Here is a 26,631-nt window from a genome sequence, read left to right on the forward strand (position 1 = left end):
CTCAAACCAGGAAGGTGTCACAATGGTGTTGCAGGGAGAACGCAGGAGTCACGAAGTCTCATAAACAGTCTTTAATAATGAAACACACGGGTAATCCAGCACAAAAACAGAAAACATGTGTACATAACATGTAGACCTGACAGAGAACCAAGGAACAGACAGGAAGTAAAATACACAGGATAATTAACAAACACAGGTGCCAGGAATCATAATTAAACTAAACGAGGAATCATAAAGCAATCAAACTAAACAAGAACAGGAAAAAGACCATATATGGAAGACCAGGAACAAAGATGGGTAAAACAAGGAAAACCAGTCCAAAACACTGACAGAAGGACAATTACAGGGAGTGAGATCTTTTAAACAATACGTTTTCAAAACAACAATAACTTATTCTGGCAAGACTGATACAAATGAACACTAGAAAGCATAAAACTAGATAGCACTAAAGTGCGTATGTCACATTGCACAGTGGCAGTTGTTTAATACTAAGTTATTCATGTAAAATAAAATATTACTTGCAAATATCATGTTAATTGATGAATTTATATTAATTATGCATTTAAAAAGTTCTGTCCATTGCATTAAAAGCAGCTTGTGATGGCATAAAATGCTGAATCAGTTTATTTGAATGTTGTATAATGATGATGTCTTTGAAATAATCTATAGTAATGTATGTAAGACATTATGCATAAAATTCTGACTTGAGCATTAACAAGATGGTAGCACACAGAGAGCACTGATTTTTTTTTTAAAGGGGACCTATTATGCTCCTTTTTATAAGATGTAAAATAAGTCTCTGATATCCCCAGAGTGTGTATGTGAAGTTTTAACTCAAAATACCCCACAGAGAATTTTTTTATAACTTGTTAAAATTGCCACTTAGGGTATGAGCCAAAACGTGCTGTATTTGAGAATGTTGCTTTAATGCAAATGAGCTGGTGCTCCTGGAGAAGAGGGCGGAGCTTCAAGAGCTCAAGCTCGGCATTAGCAGTGCTAGTCTTTGCAAATAAACATTTCACGATTAGTACAAGCCTGTTATCTTTACAGAAAACATACTCGGTTTCAAAGTCAGTCATCTGATTATACTGTGAATAATAAATTTGTGTTTATGAATTACACAGACGGGGTGCACAGCGGAATAAAAATAACAACATAGCTGGTCTCATGGAGCATGGCATGCTATCACAAACTTTATAAGACCCTCTCGTGATTATGAGCTCGACAAGCGATCGACTCACATTGCTTTCATATGCAACTTTTAACCACCACATTCCTATTCACGATCATTCATGAAGGCAGCACCAGTGAAAACAGACAGAGACGATGGTAGCTTTAGCATCATTAGCCTTACAGAGTGCCAAGAAGCTCTTTCACAAGGGCAATTTGGAAAACAAACGTGAGATACTTACTTTGTCTGGAGCTGAAGTTCGCGCACGAAATGTTGGTATTGATCCCTACACAGTGTTGGGTGTAACGCGTTACTAAGTAACCCGCCACACACACACACAACGTGATTTGTGCCCCCCCCCCAGAAATTCAAATGCCCCTCTGATGGAGGTGCCCTGGCGCCGGCTCTGACTCAGATACATATAAGACTAAAATCAATAGAATCTAAAAATCTTGAAGTGTCTACTTGACACTTGAACGAATTCAAATTAAAAACTAATGTTTCTGATTATGCAATCCGTATGAAACTAAAGCAAGGTACAGTCTTTCCCGTGTCTGAGCTCATTATATGCAGTCACCTGCGCGCATATGCCCTCACCTAGATACAAAAAAAAAGTTAAATATTAAGAAAAAAAACAAAATCATCTAATATTCATCATTTTTGAAAGAAGACCTGCTATGAGAAATTTACCTCATAAGAACAGCGCGATCTGACATTATGCAGCAGAGAAGATCATTTCTGTAATTTATTCTTTCCTACATTAGTTAACGTGTTATTTTGACATAAACCTGTACAGATTTTACTAGTTGGGCTTTTCCTGAACATCTTGCCAAACTGAAATGTATTGTTTAACTTTTAAGCCTTTTTGTTATTCAGATATTTTGCAGAGTATTTCTATTTGTTAACCAAAGGTGGTTACATTTTTTTCATAAAAATGTTTAAGTATTACAGTTGTTTTAAAGCTAAAAGGCTAAACTATTCTATGTTTGACTCGAATTGAAAGAATATAGAGTTTAATTTCTATTAAGGTTTATAGGGATTTTAAGATGTAGCCTAATTAGCGATTATTGAGTAACTAAGTTACTTTTCAGATAGAGTAATTAGTAAAGTAATTTAAATACAATATTGATGAAGTAATTAGTAACTGTAATTAATTACTTTTTGAAAGTAACTTACCCAACACTGTCCCTACACGTATTGGGGACTTAACCGTTTTTTTCCGGGACATTTCCTTAGACAATGAAACTTGACCACAGTGTCCTCAGCGGCTCAGATGGAGGGAGTCTATGGAGACTCCTATGTTCGTTAGTGCATCCCAAAACACAACACTTGAAATGCCTCTTTGGCGCTGACATTATATCTCCAGCAGCTACAGCAAGTAATCAGTAATGGCGGAGTCGGACCGCAGCTTCTCACTCAGGGCTGTGTCTATGCTTATAGGGCAGCATCACAAATGGCATTTTTCCCTTTGGTGACGTGAACAGAGTGATAATCTGAAACTGCTCATTCTGAGAGACTGTTTATGATTTTTTTAGATTATAAAGAAATTAGTGGGTTGATTTTTATAGGCTGGTTGTTTTCACATACTGCGGCCACACAACTGTTTTCAAACAACTTATAAAAGTGATTTTTGCATAATAGGCCCCCTTTAAAAATATTTTGAATTAACATTTTTGTAATTTAACTTTGAAAATTTAATTATAGCAGTGATTGAAACTAATACAGAGTTAAGTTAAACATGCAACCCAGACGTGAATATCCAACAGTTGAAAGATACTGATTTGGGTCTTATTTTTAATTTAATTTTATTTTAAGGTTTTTGTTTGTTTGATTTATAGGGTAATGGATTATAGACAGTTAAATAGGAAGCAATGGAATCGGATCATGACCGGGTGTAGAGATATTCAATGAGACTAAAGTCAATTTGAGGATAAAGGAGAATTTTTACAAATTGTCTAGACTGCTGGAGACCGAAGGCAGTGTCATGACAGCTGAAGAGAGGATTTTGATACTCAGGATGTCCTCAAATTACACTTTTGCAAAGAGCAAAAATCTCTTAATGTGCCATTGAGCCAATGTGACTCATCTCACATTGACATGTTACAATAGAATCTAAGCAGCTAGGTAAATTTATTTTAAACTACACTACAATTTCACTGTCTTGTAGGCCACTTATTCTTGAGGTGCTGAATTTAGGTCATACAAAATTACATCCAATGTGTATTTAAACACTGAGTTACATGAATGCTGAATGAACATCTTCCACTGGGATCTAACTTTTAATCACAAGTAAAGGTTCATTAGATCAAATGTAACTTTCTTGTGTAGAATCTTGTCTAATCTCCTCCAGTCAGTAATCCAAATCTTGTCATCTGCACTTTTACAGTTTTATCAGGATAGCAGATTCTATCGAATAAGCAATTTTGTTGAAAAATCGACCATGGAGTGTCACAGGGTTCTGTACTGGGACCTAAGTTAGTCTTATGGTGCTTTTCCACTGCGTGGTACGACTCTGCTCGACACGGTTCAGAACGGCATGGCTCAGTTCGACTCAGGTTGTGGTTCCACTGCAGTTTAGTACCGCTTTAGAGTGGGCGGGATTATTCACGTGTCATTATAGTTGCGTCGCCTCTACTGCCGTGACTCCTGAAAAACGTTTTAATTCTGCGTTGCTCCATCACGCTCTCGCTGGATCCGCTCCTTGGCTGTCAACGAGAGGACAGTCTGTACTTCCTCAATAGACATTTTCTGTTTGTTAAAAGAAAGGTGCGCTCATTCAAAACAGTTGCGTTCGATCTTTCGCTGGCTGTACTGATTTAAATCTAGTGGGTCTGTTGTGTCTTGTGCCACAAGTTCAATCAGTGATCGGCAGAGTTTACACGTTACGTTTTGGTAACGGTACAGCTCGCTTGGAACCTCAGCCGAGGTGGTACTAAAAAAAGTACAAGGTACCAGGTACTGTACCCAGTGGAAAACCCCCTAAAAGTGAGCCGTACTGAACCGTATCGTGCTGTACCATGCAGTGGAAAAGCGCCATTAGTCTTAAATCATTCGGGTTTAGCTTCTTTTGTTTTCAGTCCATTGTAACAGCAGTTTCATGCTGGGCATCACACTTTTCATTACACATGACACACATTTTGGTGTGGCTTAGTGTTCTAAAGAATCAATGTGTTTACAATCTTCAAAAAAGTCAAATCTGCCAGTAGCTTACTTATACAGTATGTAATTGACTTTGCATGTTAAACTGAGATGTGAGAATATTTTTATTATATGCTGCAAATCTTGTGTTTGACACATTATAGTGTAAAAATCTCTTTTACAAATGCAGACTTTTCCCCAAGGAATAAAATAAATGTTAAAAAGGCTTGTGTAACGTGCAGTGGTTGTAGACAGAAAAGGCGCTCGACGAAAGTATAAACAAAAAGGAATCTTTTAATAAACAGCTTCAACACACTTAAGACAATATGTTAACTTAAGATCAGACAAACACAAAGGCAGAACTGAGGACTTATAAGGGAGAGGAAAAAACGAGGAAACAAGGTAATTAATCAAACACAGGTGATGATGATCATTAATTAACAAAACTAGGACACGAACTAAAACAGGAAGAACCAAATATGGGCAGAAAGGAAACTAAACAGAAACAGATACGTTACAGCTTGTTTTAAGGGTCTGCTGTGTTGGGAATGAGTGCTTGGGTTTTAAAAAAAGGAGAGAAATGTTCTGCATTGGTGTGTAAGAAATAAAGGGAGGGAAGGAAAATAAATAATACAGCCTCACAGAGGAATGAGTTATTTAGGAATAGGATCCTATTACATGCACATCCTTTTCTGATTTCTGTCTGTGTTCTAGTTAAGTCATTAAGCTAAGAAAGGTTTAGATGCTCCAAATGTGTACATAATTACAATATGATCAAATTTCATTTAATAAAGCCATATTCTTGTGCTTGTAAACATGGTCAGTGAAAGATCAACGTATCAAAACAACCGCTCCCTTCAACACTGATTTACTAAAAGACCAATTATGTTATTAGGATTTGTATGAGTTTGTGATTTACATGGTATGTGATTGTGTGTTTCAATGTCTTTACTATTGAAACATTTATTGGTTAACAAATCTGAAATGTGTCCTGGGGCAAATCACATGCTTTGAAATTCTTAGAAAAAGGTCCTTATAAGCATGATTTTCATGTGTGACTAACACAGGGCTTGATGCTATTGCCTTTCCTGCTTAAGTGTGCTGCTGGAATGACACAATTTGATGGCATTACATGTATTTTGAGTTTAATATTATACAGTACAATGCAATCTCATAATATTGTGGGTTTTTATTAAAACTAAGATTTTGTGTTAGTGATATAGAAAAGTGATATTGCCAATAACATGACCACTTACTGTTTTTTTGGTTTGTTAGTTCTTTCCCATTTTCCCCCATTCTACCTCCCCTTTCTATTCAAATGGAGCGGATATCAGACGAGTGCTAAAAGTCACAAGCGAAAGCGATGTCAAGGTACTACAACCCTCTGTTTTTACTCCTTGTAGATGCTGATTCCCTTTTTCCGCCTTTGCTCATTAGAACCCTGCTTTAGCTTTACACCCGGATTACTTTTTTTCCCCTGCTGTTTTTTTATTTTAGCCATATGGATACTATATTTAGAATCTGATGCACACACTGTCTCATGTTCAAGTTTATTGTAATCACAGACCTGTTCTAGTGTGCCTAGTTGTACACCAAAATTTCATGTCAGATCGAAACTATTTTCTCTCAGAAATTTCACGTCAGTTTTAAAGAAATGGCAAATGACATGTTGAATTAAACGTAAAACTGAAATAGTATGTTCTTGTATAATGCTTTATTTATAACTCCTAAAAGTATTTTTTACAGTGTATTGCTAACTGATCAAATCTGAGCCCAGTAGTTCACAAAACCTAGTCGACATGAAATCAACATTTTTAATAGAATATTGACAAACACAATCTCTTCTCTGATGACATTTGCAAGCGTCTGGACTGGACAAAAATCCCCTCCTTCAGCAAACTGTCACTAATATGAGATGGCAGCAATTAGAAATGACAACGATCAATTCCCGATGGACAATATAAAGTCCCGTCTTTTTTTTTTTTTGGTTGAAAACCTGTTTCACTTTTCACAATGCAGTATGTTATTACTGGCTTATATTTTAGGGCACTTTCAGACCTGTCGATCATTTGCTTTGTTCCGAAACAGTTACTTAATGTTAGTTTTCTCAATGTTGCGATTTCTTCTTTGTTCGGTATTAGTATGCTTTGCAACATTGCAAAGCATACTAATTTTTATGCAAGTCAAATATGAGTAAAGCTGTCCTCTTATTGGCCAGAGTTCACCTGTGCACGTTGATCTGCATCGTTCATCAAGATGGACTGACAAGTTCGCTCCACGGACTTATTGTGCGTTTATTTATTTGTAGCTGTCGTGGCATGGATGTAGCCGTCATACCTGCTCTAACTGATAAATTAATACAATTACATGTATTACATATATTTTTGGAGATATTCTGTTCAAATCACATCTTAGGCTAGAGAGTGTCATATCCTTCAAAATAAATGCAGAAAACCTAGTGTCTGTTGCCACTCAGAAATCCTGACAAGGCTGTGTTCTGACACAAGCCCTGTTAACCTGTGTTGGCCTCGTAATCCCTCCAGGTTAAGTTGGTCCTGCTCTAATACTCCACTACTCCATTTATGACGAACATGTAATGCAACATGTTCTGTTTTAAAGTTGTTTATCTATCAAATATCATCTGTTCCACAGATTCATGAAGCCCTTAATAGCCATATAAGAATAATCTGTCCTTTATTGAGACCCCTGAGTACCTTTAGTTTGACTCCTGGCCCCGTAAAGGGTTTATGTCATGTATGTAGGTCAGTAGAGTACAACTGCATGCTTCCATTGTTTTCTCTGGAAAATACGTAGTTTTCAAATTTTCAAGTTTTGTTCAGTTTTCAAGTTCAATTTTCGAGTTTTCAAATCCAAATATGTTGCAAATTTGTGATACATCCCCCAGTGAGTAAACCAATTATTCAGCTGATTTTTAGCCATTTTTCAATTTTTATCATATACTTTGCTTGTTGCCCATTGGCTTTTACCCATTGTTTGCCTTCATAAAACAAGAGGGTCATTCAGTGTCAACTCAACCAAAATTAAAAATATATATATTTGTTTTCCCGGTGAAAGAAATGGAAGAAAGCCCACATATTAAATGACATGGCTAAATCTTGAGTGATCCATTACCTTTAGAGGGGGGTCAAAATTACAATTTTCACCTAATATTTGGAGCCAAATCGTCAAGTCATTTCATCATTATTTAATTTTTACACAGATTTTTACATTAAAAAAATTTCCCCAAAAATTTGCATGCCTGTAACTCAAGAAATATTAAAGGATACTTAATATGCTTTTAGAGTCTGGTTCTTAATAAATGTTTGTCTTCATTATCTTCATTTATCTATGTGATACAGTTCCAGAGATCTCATTGTAAATTGAGTAAATTGGCTCCATGAGTAAATTGTTTAATCGTACACATATTTAAATGTGGGTCACTTTGTATACAGCTAATGCTTTTTTTTTTTTTTCATTTTAAAGACAAATGTCTGAGGAATAAATAATGTTGCAGAAATTGCAAAAATATTATTTTTTAGAGTTTTCATAAGTAATCACTGAAAATGGGTAAAATTCAACAGTGCTTAATGAGTTACAGGCACATAACGTAAAGCTGTATGGAAAGAGACACATTTGGTGTAACAGTTTACTCCTGGAGCCACATTGAGATCCCCATTTCCAGAACTGAATCAAATAGGGCCTTAAAAATGAAAATGCAAAAATGTTTAAGAACTGAATTCTCAAAGGATTTTAAGATATCTGTAATATCTACAGATAGGCAAGAAAACGTTTGGGGAAAAATTAAAAAAGTGCCTCCATTGGCATACAATGCAACAATGATTACTAATGTCAACAGATTTGACCTATTACCTATCCAGATACCTATCAGTCTCTGACTAAAACAAATAATGCATGAATAATTATTATTATTTTCCCCCTCTGTAATTTGACTCCAAGTAATGCAATTGTAATTTGTACTAAATAATTAATATAAACATTTTAACAAAAGTACAAGTGTACATTTAAACCATCCATGTCTTTTCCCATAGCCTTGTAATGAAGTAAACTCTCAAACACAAACTGAGGGATGACATTATTTTTTTTGTTATCAATAGAAACTGGAACATTAAAATGTGTAATACACACTCAACGGCCACTTTATTAGGTACAACTGTTCAATTGCTTGGTAACACAAATTGCTAATCAGCCAATCACATGGCAGCAACTCAATGCATTTAGGCATCTAGATGTGGTGAAGACGATTTGCTGAAGTTCAAACCGAGCATCAGAATGGGGAAGAAAGGGGATTTAAGTGACTTTGAACGTGGAATGGTGGAATGGACGAAAACGCCTTGTTGATGTCAGAGGTCAGAGGAGAATGGGCAGACTGGTTAGAGAGGATAGAAAGGCAACACTAACTCAAATAACCACTCGTTACAACCAAGGTATGCAGAATACCATCTCTGAACACACAACACGTCGAACCCTGAAGCAGATGGGCTACAGCAGCAGAAGAACACACCGGGTGCCGCTCCTGTCAGCTAAGAACAGGAAACAGAGGCTACAATTCGCACAGGCTCACCAAAATTGGACAATAGAAGATTGGAGAAACGTTGCCTGGTCTGATGAGTCTTGATTTCTGCTGCAACATTCAGATGGTAGGGTCAGAATTTGGCGTAAAGAACATGAAAGCATGGATCCATCCTGCCTTGTCTCAACGGTTCAGGCTGCTGGTGGTGGTGTAATGGTGTGGGAGATATTTTCTTGGCACACTTTGGGCCCCTTAGTACCAATTGAGCATCGTTTAAACTCCACGGCCTACCTGAGTATTGTTGCTGACCATGTCCATCCCTTTATGACTACAGTGTACCATCTTCTGATGGCTACTTCCAGCAGGATAATGCACCATGTCACAAAGCTCAAATCATCTCAGACTGGTTTCTTGAACATGACAATGAGTTCACTTTACTCAAATGACCTCCACAGTCACCAGATCTCAATCCAATAGAGCACCTTTGGGATGTGGTGGAACGGGAGATTCTCATCATGGATGTGCAGCCGACAAATCTGCAGCAACTGCGTGATGCTATCATGTCAATATGGACCAAAATCTCTGAGGAATGTTTCCAACACCTTGTTGAATCTATGCCACGAAGAATTAAGGCAGTTCTGAAGGCAAAAGGGGGTCCAACCCGGTACTAGCAAGGTGTACCTAATAAAGTGGCCATTGAGTGTATACAGTGCCCTCCAAAAGTATTGGAACAGTAAAGACAAAATTGCTCTGTTGTCTGTGGAGTCAAGACATTTAGAAATATGATTAAAAGATGAATATGAGACAAAACTACAGAATGTCACATTTTATTATTGGGTGATTCAACGCATGTTTTACCAGCTAAGAAGTTCAGCACTTTTATAGTTTCATCCCTCTATCTGATGTGAGCATAAGTATTGGAGCAGTTGCCTCACAGGTCTTTCTAAGTGATCAGCTGTGTCCTGTTGCATTAATTCTTCAGATATTAAAAGCAGGGAATGTGTCGTATCAGTTATATCCATTACTTCTGTATTCTGAATCTTGCATTCGATGATGACACACACAAACCAGGATGAAGACGAGGGAGCTGACTTTGAGAGAAAAGCAAGCAATTTGGATGCTAAAAGAAAAGAGTAAGTCGATTAGAGCTCTAGCAAAAACAAAGGGCATGGAGAAATCAAGAGTTTGGAAACCACCAGCAACCAACAATGACCTGATCGGCTGAGAAAACAACAGTAGTTGATGACAGACAAATCATAAAATCTGTGAAAATGAACCCTAAAAGACGTGTCTGTAAAATCACCAACAACTTCCAGAAAGCTGGGGTGATGCTCTGACAATCTACTGTCCTCAGGAGACTTTGACACAGACTTACAGATGCTACACAGCAAGATGCAAACCTCTCACCAGCACCAAACATAGAAAGGCAAGATTAGAGTTTTCAAAAAAGCATAAAGGTGAGCCAGAAGAGTTTTGGGACTGTGTTTATAGACCGATGAGACAAAGATGAACCTTTATCTAAGTGATGGGAAAGCAAAAATGTGGAGAAAAAAGGGAACTGCAAATGATCCCAAGCATACAGCCTCATCTGTAAAGCATGGTGGAGGTGGTGTCATGGCATGGGCATGCATGCTGTCTCTGGAACAGGCCCTCTCAACTTTACTGATGACTTAATGTATGATGACAGGAGCAGAATGAATTTGGAAGGATACAAAACCATCTTGCCTACCAATATTCAAGAAAATGCCACCAGATTCATTGGGAAGTGCTTCATATTGCATCAGGACAATGACCCAAAACACCCTGCCAGTTCAGTCAAGGAGTTTATAAGGGCAAAGAAATGGAAAGTCTTAGATTGCCCAAGTCAATCTCCAGATTTAAATCTGATTGAACATGAATTTCACCAGCTGAAGAGGAGAGTAAAGGCAGAAACTCCCCAAAACAAGCAACAATTGGAATTGGCTGCATTAAAGGCTGGGAAAAGTATTTCAAAGGATGAGAGCAAGAGTCTGGTGATGTCTATGGGTCACAGACTCACTGCTGTGATTGTGTGCAAGGGATCTGCAACTAAATAATAGCTTTTAATCTTTTAAATCTGCCTTATGTTCAACTGTCCCAATACTTATGCTCACATCAATGAGTGGGATGAACTCTAAAAGTGCTGTTCTTTTTATTAAAACGTATGTGTTGAAACGGCTAATAATATAATGTGACATTCTGTAGTTTTGTCTCATATTCATCTTTTAATCATATTTGCAAATGTCTTGACTCCACAGCCAACAGAGCAATGTTGTCTTTACTGTTCCAATACTTATGGAGGGGACTGTATATACAGTATATATAACAAATATATATACATACACACACAAATACAGTATATACTGTATATACTTTAAGTAGAAACTGATATTGATATTCTGAGCATGTGAAGTGGGATGCAGGGCTGCTCTTAACATCAGGTGAATATTTGCTGATTTGATCCACCAGCCAGAATACTTTCTCTGTTCATATCTCTCTGTTTGTAAGAGAGAATGGCAGATGGCTTTTCAGTGTGCTCTCTTTACAGGAGAATTTACTAATCACTGTCATTCACTGATTAAAAACCAGATATGTCTGTGCACTGAAAAGACACACTGCCTGCTTCCTTTAGTCATTTACTCTGTAATGTGAACGGTGCTGTGTGTTATAGCCGTGTCTGTGAATGTAACGAGTGTGGTCTTCTTTCCTCAATGTGGTCCACATATCTCCATCCAGCCATTCACAGTGTGCAGCTGAGCCGCAGTCATGTGGACTGGTACAGTGAGGATGAGGTGTATCTGTATAGTGACGCCACCACGTCTAAGATCGCCCGCACTGTCACGCAGAAGCTGGGCTTCTCTAAAGGTGAGTGGACAGAGTCCACACACAGCAATCAACCCGCTGATCAATCCCAGCTCTATTTTTAGGCACTTTTGTAATTTTAAAAAACTGTCCAAACACACAGGACTTGCATAGACAGATTTACAGTATATAAAAAAAAAGAGCAGCAGCTTTCCTAATAATATGATGGCAGTGTTAAATTAGTATCATTGTGATACTTTTACATTTTTTATGAGTATTTAAAAATATATAATAATAATGATAATTAAAAATTAAAATGGAAAATATATATTATAATTTTTGTCAATGTTATTGTAATTTCTTTTGTGTATTTTTGTTTTTCAAAAATATGTCTTTATAGGTTTTATTAGTTTTTAAGTTATTTTAAATAAAAAAAGCGGTAACACTTCGGTTTAAGGACCAATTCTCACTATTAACTAGTTGCTTATTAGCATGCATATTACTAGTATATTTGCTGTTTATTAGTACTTATAAAGCCCATATTCACATATTATTCTGCATGACCGTATTTCAGATCCCTTAATCCTAAACCCCATACCTAAATTTAACAACTACCTTACAAACTATTAAAAAGCAGCAAATTAGGAGTTTACTGAGGCAGTTACTTATTTTTACCAAGTAACAATTTTTATGGTTTAAGTTGACTATAATATCCCTGTTAATATTTTACAATGAGATCCTATTAGTTAACTTTAGCAATGCTAAACTAACAAGAAGTGAAACTTTTGTTACAGTATTTATGTTTGTTAATGTACAACATTTGATTTGTGCAATATTTTAGTAAATGTAGTAATTTACATTAAGATTAATAAATGCTTTGAATTGTTTTTTATTGGCTGTTCATGTTAACTAATGTTATCAAATGCAATCTTATTGTAAAGTGTTACTATGACCATGTATGATGCAAATAGGATGTTTTAAGGCATTTTTTGTGTCCGTAATATATTTGCAATGTTGTAATCTTTTCATAAAAAGCAGTGGAGGTAGAAGAGCCCATGTTATAGTGTGAAGACAGTCACCGATGCAGAGGCTGCAGCAGCGCTGTTCACGGGTGACTGTCTGAATAACAGCACAGCTCTCGTAACGTGTGTGTTGTGGTTGTGCTCAGCCTCCAGCAGTGGCACTAGACTGCACCGCGGCTTTGTGGAAGAGGCCTCGCTGGACGATAAACCTCCTCAGACCACACACATTGTGTTTGTGGTCCATGGCATTGGACAGAAGATGGACAAGGATCGTATCATCAAAAACACCGGCATGTAAGTCCCCAGGAGAGCTGTTAGTGATAATGAAGTCACTATGTGAAGTAATTATGTGTTTTTTAGAATTTGTATTTATTTTGTTTTGCTCTTTATTATTCATAAAAACAAACAACGAACAAACGAACACAATGTCCAAACAGTACAGAAGACATTTCAAAATAAATACAAAAAAAGATAACTTTTTTATTTTAAAACATATTAGTCTTTATTAGCCTTTTTATTTGTTTTGTTTTAATATTTCTACTATTTCTATCATCTTTCTTTAAATTTTAGCATTTCAACTACAACTTTAGCATTTTGTTTCCAACAGTTTTGTAGTTAATAACTATTTCTGAATGCTTAATGTTTAATGAAAGTGTGCACGTTTTGAAGGGCAATGTGATTTTCTGTATGTACCCGTGTGTTTGGTGTGTTCAGGCTGCGGGAAGCTGCGAGGAAGATGGAGGAGAAGCACTTCGCTGAGCAAACAGAGGACCATGTGGAGTTTCTGCCGGTCGAGTGGCGCTCTAAACTGGCTTTGGACGGCGGTAAGACAGACGCCACACCACGTGTCTGTCTGCATTCACCCTCTGAACAGCTGCTGTTATCACACACTCTGTGCTTTTACCTTTTGTTCACCAGCACACACATGCTGTTTTAGTGGAGAGCAGAAACATGGCAGGAGAATATAATACAGGCCATAAACTCATTTATCGTCTTTCATCCCTCCATCAGCTGTGCAAACGAAACAGCTCAAACAATGACGTGCATTAACATTAATAACGAAATGATGATTGAAAGAATACATTAGCCTTTGAATGCATATTTTGAGAGCGTTGTCCTCTTCAAATGCAGACACAGTGGAGTCAATCACACCAGATAAAGTGAGAGGCCTGAGAGATTTGCTCAACAGCAGCGCCATGGACATCATGTACTACACCAGCCCTCTCTACAGAGACGAGGTGACCCACATTCATGACGAATAGTTCACCTGAAGATGAACACTTTGTCAGTATTTTCTCACCCTCGTGTCATTCCAGAATAATGTTCATGCTGTTCTTTTCCACACAATTAAAGCATATACACTAGTAACGAGTGGCTGTCAAGCACTAATACGTTGCTCACATAAAGCTAGGAAACTTTTAAAGTGCATTTCTATGGTATTTTTTGGAGCTTGACAGTCTCTGGTTACTATATACGTTTATTGTGCAGAAAAGAGCTGCATCTTTTGTGTTTCACTGACGAAAGTAAGTCACATTAGTTTGGAATGAGATGAATGTGATTATTTATTACAGAATGTTCATTTTGTGGTGAGTTAAACTAGCGGTCACATGTTTGGGGTTGGACAGTTTTTGAAAAGTCTCTTCTGCTCACCAAGGCTGCATTCATTTGATCAAATGCAATAAAAACAGTAATATTGTGTAATATTATTACAATTTAAAACAGCTGTTTTCTATGTGAATATCTGTTAAACTGTAATTTATTTCTGTGATCAAAGCTGTATTTTCAGCATCATTACTGCAGTCTTCAGTGTCACATGATCTTCAGAAATCATAATAATATACTGATTTACTGATCAACAAACATTTCTGATTATTATCAATGTTGAAAACATTGCTGCACAATATTTGTTTTGAGGAAATAGTGATACATTTTATTTTTCAGGATTCACAAATGAATAGAAAGTAAAAAAAAACAGCACTTATTTGGCATAGAAATCTTTTGAAACATTATAAATATCTTTACTGTCACTTTTGATCAATTTAATGCATCCTTGATGAAAGAAAGCATTAATTAATTAGTACTTACTGACGCCAAACATTTGAACAGTACTATATATCTTCCTATATAGCTGACGTATACAGTATTTTGTTTATATATGCTCTAATGTTCATCCTTCCAGATCACTAAAGGTTTGACGCAGGAGCTCAACCGCCTCTATTCTCTCTTCTGTTCACGAAACCCTGAGTTTGAGAGCAGAGGCGGCAAAGTGTCCATCATCTCCCACTCGCTGGGCTGCGTGATCACCTTTGAAATCATGACAGGCTGGGATCCTGTGCACTTCTGTCTGCAAGAACATCGGGATCAGCTGGAGGGCGAAGATTTGCACTGGACCACTCATGAAGAGCGCCACCTGCTGGAGGAAGTGCAACTAACCAGACAAAGGTAAGTACCTGCGTAGTAATGCGGTGAGTTTTGCGTTAAACAAGCACCACTCATTCTTCATAAAAATATAAATCTTGCATCTTGTAATTAATCTGCATCTGTGACAGGTTACGAGAACTGCAAGATCAACTTCAGGACCTGAAGGCATCAAAACCTACACCCTTCCCTACATTAAAGTTTAAGGTGATGTAGTGACATTAAAGCAATAGTTCACCCAAACAAGCTGAAAATGTGCTCATTCTCAGGCCATCCAAAATGTAGATGAGTTTGTTTCTTCATCAGATTTGGAGAACTGTAGCATTGCATCAGTGTCTCAGCAATGGATGCTCTGCAGTGAATGGGTGCCGTCAGAAGGAGAGTCCAAACAGCTGATAAAAACATCACAATAATCCACAGCACTCCAGTCCATCAGTTAACATCTGGAGAAGACAAAAGCTGTGTTTATGTGTTCATCATCCATAATAACTCTTCCTCCAGTGAAAAAGTGTTCTGGTCTGAATCAGGAGAAAAATCTGCACAGATCAAGCACTGTTTACAAACTAAAACAAAACAGCTCTAAACAAATATGTGGCTGGATTTTGATATGAGAGACAACATGAAATGGACTTTTCACTGGAGGAAGAGTTATTATGGATTATGGACTCGAAGGATTTGTTTCGTACAAATGCAGCTTTTGTCTTCTCCAGATGTTAACTGATGGACTGGAGTGGTGTGGATTATTGTGATGTTTTTATCAGACTCTCATTCTGACGGCACCCATTCACTGCAGAGCATCCATTGCTGAGACACTGATGCAGAGACACATTTCTACAAACCTGATGAAGAAACAAACTCATCCTCATCTTGTATTGCCTGAGGATGAGCACATTTTCAGCAAAGTTGTATTAACCTGGTTTTCAGCTCTCTCATACAAATAACACATCTGTTCAATATCTCTACAGTATAAATAGAGATAAAGCCCATTAATTAATTTGCAGGTGGAGAACTTCTTCTGCATGGGTTCTCCTCTGGCTGTGTTTCTGGCTTTGAGAGGCATCCGGCCCGGAAACACCGGTGACCAGGACCACATCATGCCCAAATCCATCTGCCGGCGCCTCTTCAACATCTTCCACCCAACAGATCCTGTGGTAAGACCACGTCACTGCATCGCAGTCTGACAACTTACAGTGCAACAGATTCTTTTTGCATTTTTTGTCATATATATATATTTTTCATTGTCTGACAGGCCTATCGACTGGAGCCTCTTGTTTTAAAGCACTATAGCAATATCGCACCTGTCCAAATACACTGGTGAGTCTTGATATCTTATTATTTGATACAGTTTATATAGAGTTTATACAGTACTAATCAGGAACATTTATTTACATCCTATATGGTTCTTGTCTGGTCTTCTCACAAAAATATGAAGCAGCAAAAACTGCTGCAACACTAATAATAAGAACCATTATTAATAACAACTGAGCACCAATAATAACTGGTGATTTTGCTGTAAGCTCCAGAGCCCTGGTTGAGAATCACTGGTTTAAAGGTTAAATTGGCCAGAATGTTAGGCTTCTGTTATGACTCTGGATTTGTGTTTTGATGTATTGTTTTGAAGGTGTAACACCATCAACCCCACCCCGTATGATGAGATCAGACCCACCTATCTAAGCGTGAGCAAGAACGCTTCGACCGACACGGAGAACGGCCCCAGTCCCAGCAGCTCACCTGTGCTGGTCAGCAGACACTACGGAGAGTCCATCACTAGCCTGGGCAAGGCCAGCATACTGGGTACAGCTGGCTGCATACCTAATCGAACTACTATGAAAACATACAGTAACTTTCAGAACTCATAATAACTTCTCCAGTCCATAAAGGACATTTTAATGGATGCATACATACATACTGAGATCCCTGATCATACCAGTCTGATTGAAACAGTTTGAGCTGCACAGTTATACTGTTTTATAGAAGTACTGTACATAAATGTCTTAAAAAATACAGCAGCAGCAGCCAAAAAAAACACTTAAATTATGGCAGATTTTGAAGTGCAAAAACTGTGACTATCATTGTAAGTGTTTTACAGAAAAAGATAATAATCAAAGTAATAGTCAGATGGCTGTCTGCTAATCTGTAGCCTTGTGTTTGTGCAGGTGCTGCGAGTATTGGCAAGGGCATCGGTGGGATTTTATTCTCTCGATTCTCTCGCTCACCCAGTCTGCCATCGGTTGTGGATTCTGGGATTGGTGACAGTGAGGACAGCCAAAGCACTTTTGCATTTTCAGCCATATCTCCATCCTCTTCCTCCTCTTTATTTGATGCAGCAGGTTTGTACAACCAACACTTGTCTTCTCTAAATGCACAGAGATGATGAAGTACAGTTACTGAGCGAAAGTTTGGGGTCAGTTAGATTTTTTGAAGTAATTAATTAATGCTTTCTGTCAGCAAGGCTGCATTAAACTGGCCCGAAGTGACAGTAAAGACGTTTATAATGTTGCAAGAGATTTCTATTTCAAATAAATGCTGTTCTGTTGTACTTTCTATTCACCAAAGAATCCTGAAAAATAAAATGCATCACTGTTTCCACAAAAATATTGTGCAGCACAACTGTTTTCAACATTGATAATAATCAGAAATGTTTGTTGAGCAGTAAATCAGTATATTATTATGATTTCTGAAGATCATGTGACACTGAAGACTGGAGTAATGATGCTGAAAATACAGCTGCAGATCACAGAAATAAATTACAGTTTAACACATATTCACATAGAAAAACACTTTTTACATTAATAATATTTCACAGTTTTTATTATATTCTTGATGAAATTAATGCAGTATTGATGAGCAGAAGAAACATTAAACCTTACCGACCACAAAGCCTTTGAACAGTACTGTTTACTCGTTCCAAAGCTGTTTGACTCTTTCCTCTGTTGAACTCGTACTGATCTTGGTTGTCTGTGTCACAGTTGAGATGGAGCATCGCATTGACTATGAGCTTCGGGAGGGTTTGGTGGAGAGCCGCTATTGGTCCGCTGTGACCTCACACACGGCCTACTGGACGTCCCATGATGTCGCCCTGTTCCTCCTGACCTTCATATACAAGCAACAGAGCACAAACCAGACACAAAACACCAGTCCCATGTAGCACAGCCAGCACTTTCCACAAGAAAGACTGATCCCATCCTGTCCTCTTTGGTCTCTAGGATGCTTCAAAGAACACTCTGTGCCTCTAAGTTTCCTAAGCCTTCCCAAACGGGCCGGGGCTGGACTATGCAAAACCTGCAGCTCCCAAACTCATTAATGAGAATACCTATTATTTTTTATATAAGAAGTCCAAAGAGTGCACCTGATCCATACGAGGTATATGCAGCAGACATGCACAGTTTTGGATCATGCAGGTCTAGGGGTCAGATCGAGTTCTTTTAGTCAGCAGCACATAATTGAGGAAGCCCGTTTCTGCCATGAAGTAAAAAAACAAGGGAATTTTATCTCACAATTGTGAGTTTACTGTATACAGTATATCATGAATGCACGTTTACATCTCACAATTCCAATTGAATTTAATTGCAAGATAAAAAGTCTGAATTGTGAGATTTGCAATAAAGTCAAAATGTCACAATTACCTCTTATTTTTATATCCTGTGGTGGAAACAAGCTTTTATGCACAATGAACCCCTAATAACGGCTGTATATTTTTGTTTTGACTTTAAGAAACAATGTCTATTTAATGCAGTAAGAAGCACAACTGAAAAATTGTATTTTTATGCAGAAGGGTACTTGAGATTTCTTTATTAAGCTCTCAGAGCTACATTGCGATGTGGTTTGACCTTATTTATTTATTCAGTCACTGATGCAGCGCACATGGTGATGAATGGATGGGCAGATAATTCAGTGTGCTGATGTGACCGTTTCTAGCCAAATCCTTCCCAGAGTTTGTGAGCAGGATGTGTTGATTGTGGAGAATCTTCTGAAACCTGCCCAGAACATGTCAAAGTCACATTTCACCCCTTCATCCAGACATATTTTATAATGAGAATATGGGGTGAAGTGCTTAATTTTCACGAAAATAATCTCAATGCAACAAACAAACAAATCAAATTAGTTGTAAATAAGAATTTTGATCCTAAGTGACTTGTCTGGATAAACTCTATAAATAATGATTTTGCTTTAAGCAACTTGTTTTTTTTTTTCTTATATTTTGGGCTGAAACCTAGACATGTTCTTGACGGGTTTTGACAGGATTCCCCCTTCACTTCACTACAGTTTTAGCATTTATATGTGCCACGAATAACAACACTATTAAACGCAGGAGCTAGCTGATGATATTTCGGCTGGATTACAGATTGTGTGTGTGTAGGTTCAGATGTGACGGGGCTCCAGACTGTTCTGTCATGTAGTTTGACGTTCCTGCTCCTTCAGTCACGATTTGTTGACAGAAGATGTATGTGTCTTACTGTAGGTCACGTTTATTGAAATGTGTCGATGCTACTAATACTGATGTTTAACCCTCTGCACTTACAGAGCAGAAGTAATAAATGAATTGGTTGTGTAATTAGATGAATTTCGACTGGAAGACTGAGTTCTGAGTATGTGTATCATTAGTAAAGTTTATCAACCCTAAACTGTTTTCTTACTAACTCGTGTTACACTGGATCTCCGTTAGCTCTACTGTTAATATCATTAAACTGCCTGTAACAATGATTCGCCTCCGTGTTCTTGTCTATTACAAATTTGCACGGTGCTGGAGGCAATCGGAGAGAACCTTCCAGAAGAGAACCAGAAAAAGACTTGATGTATTCATTTTTAAATAAAATACGGGACGTTCAAATAAAGGAAAAGTCATTTGCAGTCTTGTGTGGGGCACAAACATCACCAGATAAACAGGTTTTAATGAGAATCGGACATCGGAGGGCAACACGAATCAATAACATTTACCCATACACAGGTTATGTGTTTCTGTTTTATAGGTTTATCAACAAACAAAGCAAAGCCTTGCCAAGTTCCTCAAGGTTGGGAATCACTTGTAGCTGTGGGTTTTCTGTCAAATGGGTTGCGTGTTATGTGATGGAAATCTGACCAATATTGTGTTTTCCTTAATGATGGATTTGTTTCTTTTGTCTTCTCAAGATGTCAACTGATGGAGTGGTGTGGATTATTGTGATGTTTTTATCAGCTGTTTGGACTCTCATTCTGACGGCACCCATTCACTGCAGAGCATCCATTGCTGAGACACTGATGCAATGCTACATTTCTCCAAATCTGATGAAGAAACCAACTCATCCTAATCTTGGATGACCTGAAGGTGAAGACATGTTCAGCAAATTTTCATTTTTGGGTGAACTGTTGCTTTAAGGGTTTGTAAATCAGATAAATGAATATCTTTAAACCTATAGTGCAAACACAGTTTGTCTGTTTTGGGTACAAAGTTTATGCATTTATTAGTTCACAGCGTGAGTAACATTGCTCTTTGTTTGAACCTGGCTGCTCTTTTCAGTGGTCAAAAAAAATAAATACAGTTGGTCAGTGTCAGTAAATATGTGGGATAAGTGCAACCATTTGGAAATAATCTCAATGCTTGTGAATAATGTGAGTTCAACACACCAGAGCTTAATATGAATGCATGCTGCTGCAGCACATGCTATATTCCATATGACTGTTTTAAATCACATTCATAGCGGTTTCAGACCTAATATTACTCGAGAGAGACCTATGACTTACCCTGCGTCCCAATGTGCATACCATCCACCCTATCTGCCCTAAATAGTATTGAAATGTACTAATATCACATAGAATTTAGGATGGATAGTATGCACATTGGGACTCAGGCTTAGAGAGTTTGGCCACTAGATGGCACCATCATTTGACACTTTTCTTTTTCCAGCAACCCTTCTCAGATGAATCCACACAGAATTTGCATTGACTTTGCATAAGCTTAGAGTAAATCAGACAATATTTCTTATTTTTATGTCTTGAAATGCAATCATTGTTATATTTAAATGACTAAATAAAATAAAAAATCACATTAACATTTTGCTCCATTTGATAAATGATGTCCTCAGCAATACAAGCACACTTTTTAGGAACATTTCTAGTTTCAAAGTAAAAATGACTCATTGAAGTTCTGATGTGTGTAATAGTTCCCATCACAGCCCCCACACACACAGAAACACCTCTTCTTGCTCTGCCATAGCCTCATGGCCTGTTTACACAGTAATTAAAACACAGCCTAAAAAGGCAAAGGCTCCCCTGCCAGACACAGAGAGAGACAGGTAATAAATTCTTATGATGCAGTCCATGACTCAAGCACAAATTGCTGCTCCGGAGTTCAGGAGAAGCTGGATTTCAGCTCTGTTTGACATATTCAAATGCATTTTAATTAATTTTGTTCACATCTGAAATAGCATGAACCTACATTATTAGATTATGTCAGATGGACAGCTGTAAAATACCTTATAATATCATATTAACTGACTTCACAAGCAACTTCACATATGATGATGATAAAATGTAATTAAATCTTAGAGTAAACATGAAATCAAATGAGCAGGGAAGGAGAACAGATAGCTATTAAATGGATTATTTCAGTCTATATTTTACTAGTAAAACAACTTATAGTCGACCATACAGGTATCTCACAACATTTTATTCCCATAAAAGGCAGTTATAGCCTACACCCCTGTAGTCCAATAATATTCCAGATGGCCTGCTAACTCGCAGAAAAGCTTTGAAACACTAATTGGACAATTGTGTTCATTAGTGTTAAAGACAATCATTTAAATACAATTCAGGGAGGACAATTGTCTGTGATTTTAAAGAAAAGTTGTTCATGAAAAATAGCTACTTCAATTAGGAGAAAGTGAACTGATGACTGGAAAAAGCGGAACGCTTTACAATAATGTTTTGTGCTTTTAAGAACAGCAATGAAGAGCAGATAACACTGAAAGGACGTTAGCTGGAATAGGCTAATGCTTGTCCATAATAGGAGAGAACCTCGCACGTTTGCCAAAGGTTCTGATAAGGTTAGCTGGCTTTGCATTTACTGTCATTTGCATTTAATTTGTTCTTTTTTGAATTTTATACATTTACAGGAAGGTCTGATAATGTTCTCAACGATATAGGGTTCTTTCTTAAAAACAGTTTAGAGTCGACCATCAAAGAGTACCAGAACGCTTTAGACTCTCCAGTTACACGAGCTGAACTATTAGACAAAATACAAACCCTGGAAACCCAAAAAGCCTGTGGTGTCGATGGCATCCTAAATGAAATGATAAAATACACGGAGCACAAATTCAAATTAGCCATCCTCAAGCTCTTCAATATCATCCTTAGTTCAGGTATATTCCCCAACATTTGGAACAAAGGCCTAATCACCCCAATCCATAAAAACGGAGACAGATTTGACCCCAATAACTACCGTGGCATGTGTGTAAACAGCAACCTAGGTAAACGTTTCTGCAACATCCTAAACAGCAGACTAGCCCATATTCTTAGAGACAGAAATGTCCTGAGCAAGTGTCAAATTGGCTTCCAACTAAAATATTGCACATCAGACCATATATATACACTCTCTATACCTTAATCCATAAGCAAATCAACCAAAACAAAAGCACAATTTTCTCATGCTTTATTGACTTCAAAAACGCTTTTGACTCCACAGGGAATTTGAACAAAGCTGTGAACGACCTGAGAGACAAGGCACGGAGAGCTTTTTACGCTATTAAGAGAAATATCAAAATTGACAGCCCAATCAGAATCTGGATAACAATAATCAAATCAGTAATAGAACCCATCGCACTCTACGGTGTGAAGTCTGGGGCCCGCTCACAAACCAATAGTTCACTAAATGGGACAAACACCCAATAGAGACTCTGCAGACCCAACTATGCAAAGGTTTGCTCCGAGTACAGCGCAAAACCCCAAATAATGCCTGCAGAGCAGAATTAGGATTATACCCATTTATAATCACAATTCAAAAAAGGGCCATTAAATTCCATGCCCACCTAAAAAACAGTGATAAACAGACCCTCCATCACAAAGCCCTGAACTACCAAGAGCTGACACCAGAAAGAAACGCCCTCTTGGTCGTAGAGCTGACTACACAAACCACAACATGTCTGACTGAGAATAAAAATTAGCCAGACCAAACCAAATAATTCAAACACAAAAAGAAAAATACCTACAACATTGGAGAGACGCAACAGCCCTACAAAGTAAACTGGAATGCTATTTGGCCCTAAATAGAGAGGATACAGGATACCTGGGTACAGTGAGTGTCCCTAAACTGAGGAAAGTCCTGACTCAGTCAACACAATCTCACCATAGAGCCCGGCAGACACAGACAGACCTGGCTACCAGAAGAAGACCGGCTGTGTCCCCACTGCACAGGAAATGAAGTGGAAACAGAACTGCATTTCCTGGCATCCTGCCCTAAATATGCACAAATTAGGGACACTTTCTATCCCCATTTCACAACTCACCACAAAGACTTCCTTCAGAAACCAAATATGGACAAACTCCCATACCTGCTAGGAGAAAGCCCAGCAAGCTCAAAAAATATTATTTTTCATTATTATTTATTCATTTTTATTGTATAGTGTTATTAAAGCTTTGGCAATGTAAATATTTCTTTCACCATGCCAATAAAGCTATTTGAATCTTGAATCTTGAGAGAGAGAGAGAGAGAGAGATGGAGACTCTAAGGATGAGCTCCTGAAAAATTACAAAAGATTAAGCCGAAAAAGTAAGACAGAGAGTGAGATAATGACAACAAACAAGTAAAAACAACAGAGGAACAACTTGACTGATTTTTCTTCTAGAAAATACATTTTAATACAAAAAAGAAGACTGGAACCTGATTAGCATCTGGCTACTGGATCAGCACTGCACCAGCTATCTGCAGATCTCCCTCCAAAACACTGAAGGACTTTTTAAAGGAACTACAACTGAAAAACATGCCACAATTGTTGATCTACAGTGGCTAAACAAAGAGGTGAGCTCTATCTGACATAGAAAACAAACAAAAACTGAATATTTAATTTTACTCAAGTAAAAACTCTCATCATTATAAGCTAAAAGCTAAAGTTAGCTGCAGTTCTGGCTCTGTGCCCAGTCTGATCACCATGGCCACCCTGGAGCAAGCAGGTGTGTTACCCAGAGAAGTGCAGAAGTGTACAGGCACGAAAAAAACACAAAGAGAAAACTCAGAGACAATCCTGATGTTCTGTACGCTGACTATATTCAGCTCAATGGGAAAAGAATCAAGAACAACTTCATTTTCCACACCACTATGAAACTGACCATCTGTGAGGAAGCATGTTTTTAAAGAAGGAATTGGCCGAGGTGGAAGATTAACTATTTGTGAAGATGAAATGCTAGACACAGACAACCCTTTTCTCTCTATAACATACTATACTAAAGGCACCTTCTTACTGCAAGGCAATGAAGCAAGCCTGAACTCATTTGAGGAGATGTTCCCCCTGCTAAAAGCCAGAGTAGAGAAGGACAGAGATGAGACCCATGTGACCTGCACAGACTCTGAGGAAGAAGGCCCAGTGAATCCTTCACCTTCACCATCCGAACGTCAACTGAGAGACAGTTTAGCCTTACTAGAGCTGGACTTCACTGAATTCAGAGAACACACTCAGGCCAAACTCTCAGACACACACAACACAAACATCTACATCCAGGAGCTCAAAGATGAACTCCAGCAGCTGAAGAAAAACACCAGAAATCTCCCGTGGCTGTTCTGCGCTCCCTAATGTACACCTAGCTCACCACCACCATATCGGCCTCTAACATCTGTACGATGGACTTCACCTACACAAAGACGGAGTCCGTATTTTTGCAAAGACTCTAAAAGATGCAGCCCTGGGCCGCAGTCCAGCATCACCGAGACACCTGTTACCAACTCCACAATACCACCGGCCCATTCACCCCTACATGCCCAGACATCCCCCTCCGGCCCCGGTGAGGACAGACATCGCCTGGACAAACACCGCACGTCGTCCACCACACCCACCAATGGCTCCCTACACATCTGTAAACCTGCAGTCACCAACTTCACACCCACCTGCTGCCCATCAAACCTCCGTAAGAAAGAAGAAACCAAAAACCACCCCACACCAAGAGAAGCCCCCACAGCCGAGAGCACAGAGCTATGCTGAAGCTGCAGCCCGGCCCCCTGCTCCACCCAACACCTCCACACCTGCCAGTGAACTGAGCCAGATCAGAGAGATGCTGCAGACACTGTGCAACCAGCTCCTCAACAGATAAGGACAATATACACAAACAGTGCACTAATATATAAAAAAAAAAAAAAAAAAGTGCACTAGATGTAAATTGTCTACATATACATTATCACAGGTTATTTTCTCTCTGTCTTACCAAATAGGTTTATCTTTAATATTACTACAATACTAATGCGTTCATTTCATATAAGTTGTGGGAATATTCAGGGTCTTCATTTTTCGAATTTTGGTCCTAAAAGCACAGACCCAATTTTTCTGAAAAATAACAAAGATGCTGACATTATCGTTCTCACTGAAACCTGGTGTCGAAAGGATGCGCTTACATACTGTCCCTCAGGCTACTATGAAGTAATTGTACCCTCAGTTAAATTAAGTACAGTCCACCGTGGACGAGACTCGGGAGGAATTTTGGTGTGGTACAGGGAAGCTCTGGCCAAACACATTTCTATTATTACACTAAGTAAATTTCATTGCTGGTTAAAACTAAACAATCGAATTGGCATTTCAAGCACTGACACTTATCTTTGTGCCATCTACATTCCTCCAGCAGAATCCTCTTACTATGATGAGGAATATCTGAACAACATCCACACAGAGATCAGCCGTTTCCAGGCCCAGGGAAACGTGCTGCTGTGTGGAGACTTTAACGCAAGAACTGGATCTGAACCTGATAACATGGATCCAAAGGGCAATGAACATGTCTTTGGCCAAAACCCCCTGAGTCTCACAAAAAACCTCCCATCAAGAAACAATCTTGACCAAACCGTAAATAAAAACGGTAGAGAATTAGTGCAGCTCAGCCGAGCCTCAGGCCTGTACATACTTAATGGCAGGATCAGAGGGGACTCTTTAGGGAGGTTCACGTGTTGTTCAGGTCTTGGAGCTAGTGTAGTGGACTATACCATCACTGACATGGACCCCTCCTCCTTCAGTGCATTCACTGTCAAACAACAAACTCCACTGTCTGACCATAACCAAACTAACATTTATATTAAAACACATCACTCACTAACACAAAACATACCCAAAACCTGTCAAATGTATCAAATCCAGCCAGGATACAGATGGGCTTCAGACAGCACAGACACATTTATTCAAGCCCTCAATTCTGAAGAAATTAAAAATCTAATCACTACATTTATTAACAAAAAATTTGAAACAACTAAAGATGGTGTTAATTTGGATATAAATTAAATACATTACATATATAAAAAAGCAGCTTGCAAAACTGAGTTGAAAAAGAAAAGAAAAAAAATTAGTAGGTTTGACTCAGACTGCAAA

General features: G+C 38.2%; 1 protein-coding gene across 2 annotated transcripts in view; it reads left to right on the forward strand.

The window, feature by feature from the left end:
* LOC306886320 (phospholipase DDHD1-like) overlaps positions 1–19,928 on the forward strand; it is a 30,776-nt gene extending 10,848 nt beyond the window's left edge. Inside the window, exons 3-14 of one of the 2 annotated variants that reach the window (XM_079443333.1) lie at positions 5,585–5,680; positions 11,595–11,723; positions 12,829–12,976; positions 13,397–13,506; positions 13,814–13,920; positions 14,862–15,124; positions 15,232–15,307; positions 16,102–16,251; positions 16,350–16,414; positions 16,722–16,894; positions 17,257–17,430; positions 18,070–19,928. In XM_079443333.1, the coding sequence (XP_079299459.1) occupies positions 5,585–5,680; positions 11,595–11,723; positions 12,829–12,976; positions 13,397–13,506; positions 13,814–13,920; positions 14,862–15,124; positions 15,232–15,307; positions 16,102–16,251; positions 16,350–16,414; positions 16,722–16,894; positions 17,257–17,430; positions 18,070–18,248 (1,670 nt within the window). In that variant the 3' untranslated portion in view covers positions 18,249–19,928. The remainder of the gene's footprint in view (positions 1–5,584; positions 5,681–11,594; positions 11,724–12,828; positions 12,977–13,396; positions 13,507–13,813; positions 13,921–14,861; positions 15,125–15,231; positions 15,308–16,101; positions 16,252–16,349; positions 16,415–16,721; positions 16,895–17,256; positions 17,431–18,069) is intronic. The other variant, XM_079443334.1, reaches the window with a different exon arrangement.
* The last annotated feature ends 6,703 nt before the right edge of the window (positions 19,929–26,631 follow it).

The sequence above is a fragment of the Barbus barbus genome, assembly GCF_936440315.1.
Source record: "Barbus barbus genome assembly, chromosome: 20".
Taxonomy (NCBI): Eukaryota; Metazoa; Chordata; class Actinopteri; order Cypriniformes; family Cyprinidae; genus Barbus; species Barbus barbus.